Consider the following 4,841-nt stretch of genomic DNA (forward strand, 5'->3'; position numbering starts at 1 on the left):
GGGTATTTTTGTCCAAGAAAATGAAAATGACGATTTTAATACGAAAAAAAAAACGTTAAGTACGATTCTAAATCGAAAATTAGATCAGGGACGGGTTCGATTCCGACCCTCAACGTGAGGGACCAAAACAATACTTATCCCAAAAGAAAAAGTGGATCTTAACTTTATTATTTTTTACCTTTTTTTTTCCGAATTAATGCTTATCTCTTATTAACTTTACCACGAGTTTGAATCCTTCTTAAATATTTTAGTCTTATTTTTACAAATACACTAATATCATTCGCCTTTTATCATGGTTTTAAAAATTAAATCAGTAATCTAACTAGTAAAATAAAAAATTCAAAAATTTAAAAGTTCAACCAAAATTTAATCAAAGATAACTCGGATATAATAAAATAATATATTTATAAAGAAGTGCTGGGATGAAATTGGGAAGGAGTTCATTGAAGCTGTCATGGGGTTCTTTCGGTCGGCTAGGCTCCCTACGGATTCGAATATCACTTGGGTGGCTTTGGCACCAAAGTTTGTTGGAGCTACAGAAATCAAATATCTCCGGCCAATTAGTATGGTGGGTTGTGTGTATAAGGTTATCTCTAAGGTGCTAGTTCGGAGAATGCGAAACGTGATGCCAGGCTTAGTAGGCGAGCCTCAAAGTGCATTTGTGCAAGGCAGGAAGATTCATGATGGGGCTTTGATAGCCTGTGAAACTGTGCAGTGGATTAAGGCAAGAAGAAGGAGCTCAGCGATAATCAAACTGGACTTTCAAAAGGCATATGATAGGGTCAAATGGAGTTTTTTGGACATTGTTCTGCAGAAGATGGGATTTGGTCAGAAGTGGCGGGGTTGGATTAAGGAATGTGTATGTTCGGCGTCTATGTCGGTACTAATAAATGGATCCCCTTCAAAGCCATTCAAAATGGAAAGGGGTCTACGACAAGGGGATCCGCTGTCGCCCTTTCTATTTGTGCTAGTTGTTGATGTCCTTCATCGGATGATCGGAGAGGCGGTAACAAATGGGCGCATTGATCCGCTTTTGGTAGGACGAGATCATATTGAGCTGTCACACTTGCAGTTTGCAGATGATACAATACTGTTCTGTCCTCCAGAGGAAGAGACTATCAGGAATTACAAGCGCTTATTGCATTGCTTTGAACTGATGTCCGGGTTGAGTATTAATTTTGAGAAGTCCAGTTTCATTCCAGTTAATTGTGATGAGTGTTGGACGAGACAGATGTGTCAGCTTTTGGGATGTAAGGAAGCCTCTTTGCCAGTCCGATACCTTGGAATCTCTCTGGGAGCGAACCCAAGGTTAGTTAAGACTTGGAAACCGGTAATTGATAAGGTGGAAGAAAAGTTAAGCTTGTGGAAGGCGAAGACTCTCAATAAAGCGGGCAAGCTAGTTCTCATTAAGTCTGTCCTCAATAGCCTGCCTATATACTATCTCAGCCTGTACAAGATGCCAAAGGCAGTAGCAGAAAAGTTGATCTCACTGCAAAGACGGTTCTTGTGGAGTAAGGAGGATGGGAAGTTAGGGAAGCCACTAGTGAGATGGGAGATAGTGATGGCTCCTAGAAAGGCGGGTGGGTTAGGAGTGGGAGATGCAGTGGTTAGGAATCTAGCCCTTCTATTCAAGTGGTGGTGGAGGTTTTCAAAAGAGGATTGCCCCTTATGGAAGAGAGTAGTTTGCTCTTGTAACAGCATGAATTCCTCTGTAATGCTGTGTGGTCAGCCTATTCCTTCAAGAGGGGGCCCTTGGAGGGATATCTGTCAGCTCCAGATCAGGGAGCCACATATCAGAGAAAAGATGATCAGAGGGTTATCTATGGATGTAGGAAATGGCAGAACAATCAAGTTCTGGGAGGATATCTGGTTGCCTGGTGGAAGGTTGAAAGAGATGTTCCCAAGACTTTTCTCGGTCTCAAACCTTACAGGATCTGTTATAGGAGAGTGCGGATTTTAGGATGGGTTAGAATGGATCTGGAGTTTCCAGTGGAGGAGAGAATTATTTCAGTGGGAGCTGGATCTTTTACACCAACTCCATGAGGTCTTGCAGTCAGTTAGAATAACAACTGAGAGGGAGGACAGGGTGGTTTGGAAATATGATAAAACTGGTATTTTTACTTCTAATTCCTTTGTGCAGGTAATGCAGGAAGTAGCACTCTCGGAGGAAATTACGAGCTATAGCTTCACTAGCGCTATTTGGAGGGGTTTTGCTCCGCCAAGGGTTGAGTTATTTTCATGGTTTGTTTTGGTTGAGAGGGTGAATACTAAGGAGAGGCTATGCAAATTAGGAGTCATTGACCAGCATGATAATATGTGTGTTTTATGTTGTAAGTCTGTTGAATCTGCTTGTCATCTATTTATTGGCCGTGAGATCACTTGTCAGGTGTGGTGTGCATGGCTATTCGCTCTTGGAAGGATATGGGCTATGCCGGGTACAATAAAGCAACATTTTGAGAGCTGGTCGAATGCTTCACAAAGAAAGAATGAGCGGAGGCGGTGGTTGATTGGATTTTTTGCTGTTATCTGGGCAATTTGGATAGAAAGGAATGGTAGAGTCTTCAATAATAAAGGCTCAGGGGTGATGGAAATAATAAACAGATCCTTTATGCTCTCGGACGAGTGGCTTGGTGGTGAACCTCCTGGTTGTTGATGGCAATGCCGAAGATGACTAGGGGTACTTTACTTATTGTGTTGACCCTTGGTGGTCTGTACGTTTAGTAGCCTGTTACTTATGTTCTGATGCTCCACCTTGTTGTGTTGAGCACTACTTATTTCAAAAAAAAATATATTTATTCATAAAATATATAAATTTTTTTATGTTTTATTATTTTGAATTGATTAATCATTAAATCAATTAATTGATTGTTTAATTGGTTATTTGAATTTTTTTTTCATCAATTCATTGTTGACCAATTTTTATCTTGAACCGGATCGATTCAGTGATCGCTTCTCAGTTAACTAGACCAATTTGTGATTAACTGGACAGATTTTCAATTTTTAATCTCGTTCTTAGAACAATAACTTTTTTTGAAACAAAGAAAAAAAGAACTAGCTTTTAAGAGCCTATTAGTATTACTATGGACTATGGAGAACTAAAGAAAGCAACGAAATAAAATAGAATGCTATGCCATGTGTTATAAGACGTGTGACATCTAAGATGCTTAATAACGATAACAATTAACCACAGCTGCAAGTCTGCAACAACAATTCAAAGCATAACTATCATTAGATGAGCATAATGCACATATATTGCTTAGTTTTCCAATTTTTTTGTTTTGATTGTTTTGCACTTTGCAGTCAGTCCCATTATATCTCTCTGAAATGGCACCACCAAGATACAGAGGAGCATTCAACAATGGCTTCCAACTATGTGTCGGAATCGGTGTTCTCTCAGCCAATCTGATCAACTACGGCACAGAAAAGATCAAAGGCGGTTGGGGCTGGCGAATCTCTCTAGCGATGGCGGCAGTTCCAGCTTCAATGCTCACTATTGGGGCTATTTTCATGCCAGAAACACCCAACAGCATAATGCAGCATAGCAATGACCATGACAAAGCTAAACAAATGCTGCAAAAAATTCGAGGCACCTTGAACGTCGAAACAGAACTCCAAGACCTCATCGAAGCAAGCAACGTTTCGAATTCCATCAAGCATCCATTCAAGAACATACTAGAAGCAAAGTATAGGCCTCAGTTAGTTATGGCAGTTGCCATACCCTTCTTCCAACAATTCACAGGAATTAATGTCATTTCGTTCTATGCTCCAATCTTGTTTCTGACTATTGGATTGGGCGAAAGCGCTTCACTCTTGTCCGCGGTGGTGACGGGGCTAGTAGGCACCACTTCAACCTTCATATCAATGCTGTTGGTTGACAAGGTGGGAAGAAGGACATTGTTCATAGTTGGAGGAATCCAAATGTTCTTCTCACAAGTAATAATTGGAAGCATTATGGCCGCCGAGCTCGGCGACCATGGCGAAATAACAAAGGAATATGCATATCTAGTTCTGCTTTTGATATGCATATATGTTGCCGGGTTTGGCTGGTCATGGGGTCCGCTGGGATGGTTGGTTCCCAGCGAGATTTTCCCGCTCGAAATTCGCTCGGCGGCGCAGAGTATCAATGTTGCGGTTAACTTTCTGTTCACGTTTATCGTTGCTCAAACTTTTCTGAGTATGTTGTGCCATTTCAAGGCTGGAACTTTCTTCTTCTTTGGCGGTTGGGTGGTTCTGATGACTGCTTTTGTGTATTTCTTGTTACCTGAGACAAAGAATGTGCCAATTGAGCAAATGGAGAAAGTTTGGAGGGAACATTTCTTTTGGAAGAGGATTGTCGGAAACAAGAGTAGTAGTGGTACCTTGATATAATGTGATGTTTGAAAATGTGACTAGTTAGTTAGTAATGACCGCAGTTTAATTGCTATATATAGTATATTCTTAAGCTTGCTGGAAAATGTATGTACGTTAACGTAACTATCTATATAGGTCGATTCAACTTATCAGAGTTGCGTGATTCAGGTTCATTTGTGATCTTTCATGACACAGAGAAAGAATAGTAATCTGTGATTTGTTCGAAGAAATACTATATATAATCATTTTTTTTTTACTAACTCAGAAACACTTCAATCATAAATTAGATATGGCACCAAATAGGGTTTGAAAATATTAATAGAAGTTATTTTTGTAAACTTTTTAAATTTAGTAGGAAGTATTGACATATGTGACATACATTATCAAAAATATTTTTAAAAAGTTTTGGTAAAACTTAAATAATGGTACGACTAATATTAATAGTTTGACTTTTAATTCATAAATACTTAAATATCATATAAATCATAAAA

General features: G+C 39.4%; 1 protein-coding gene across 1 annotated transcript in view; it reads left to right on the forward strand.

Moving 5' to 3' along the window:
• The window catches only part of LOC107484586 (hexose carrier protein HEX6), an 8,674-nt gene extending 4,064 nt beyond the window's left edge, over positions 1–4,610 (forward strand). The window contains exon 3 of the mRNA XM_016105138.3: positions 3,301–4,610. Coding sequence (XP_015960624.1) covers positions 3,301–4,368 — 1,068 coding nt within the window. The 3' untranslated portion in view covers positions 4,369–4,610. The remainder of the gene's footprint in view (positions 1–3,300) is intronic.
• The last annotated feature ends 231 nt before the right edge of the window (positions 4,611–4,841 follow it).

The sequence above is a fragment of the Arachis duranensis genome, chromosome 4, assembly GCF_000817695.3.
Source record: "Arachis duranensis cultivar V14167 chromosome 4, aradu.V14167.gnm2.J7QH, whole genome shotgun sequence".
Lineage (NCBI taxonomy): Eukaryota > Viridiplantae > Streptophyta > Magnoliopsida > Fabales > Fabaceae > Arachis > Arachis duranensis.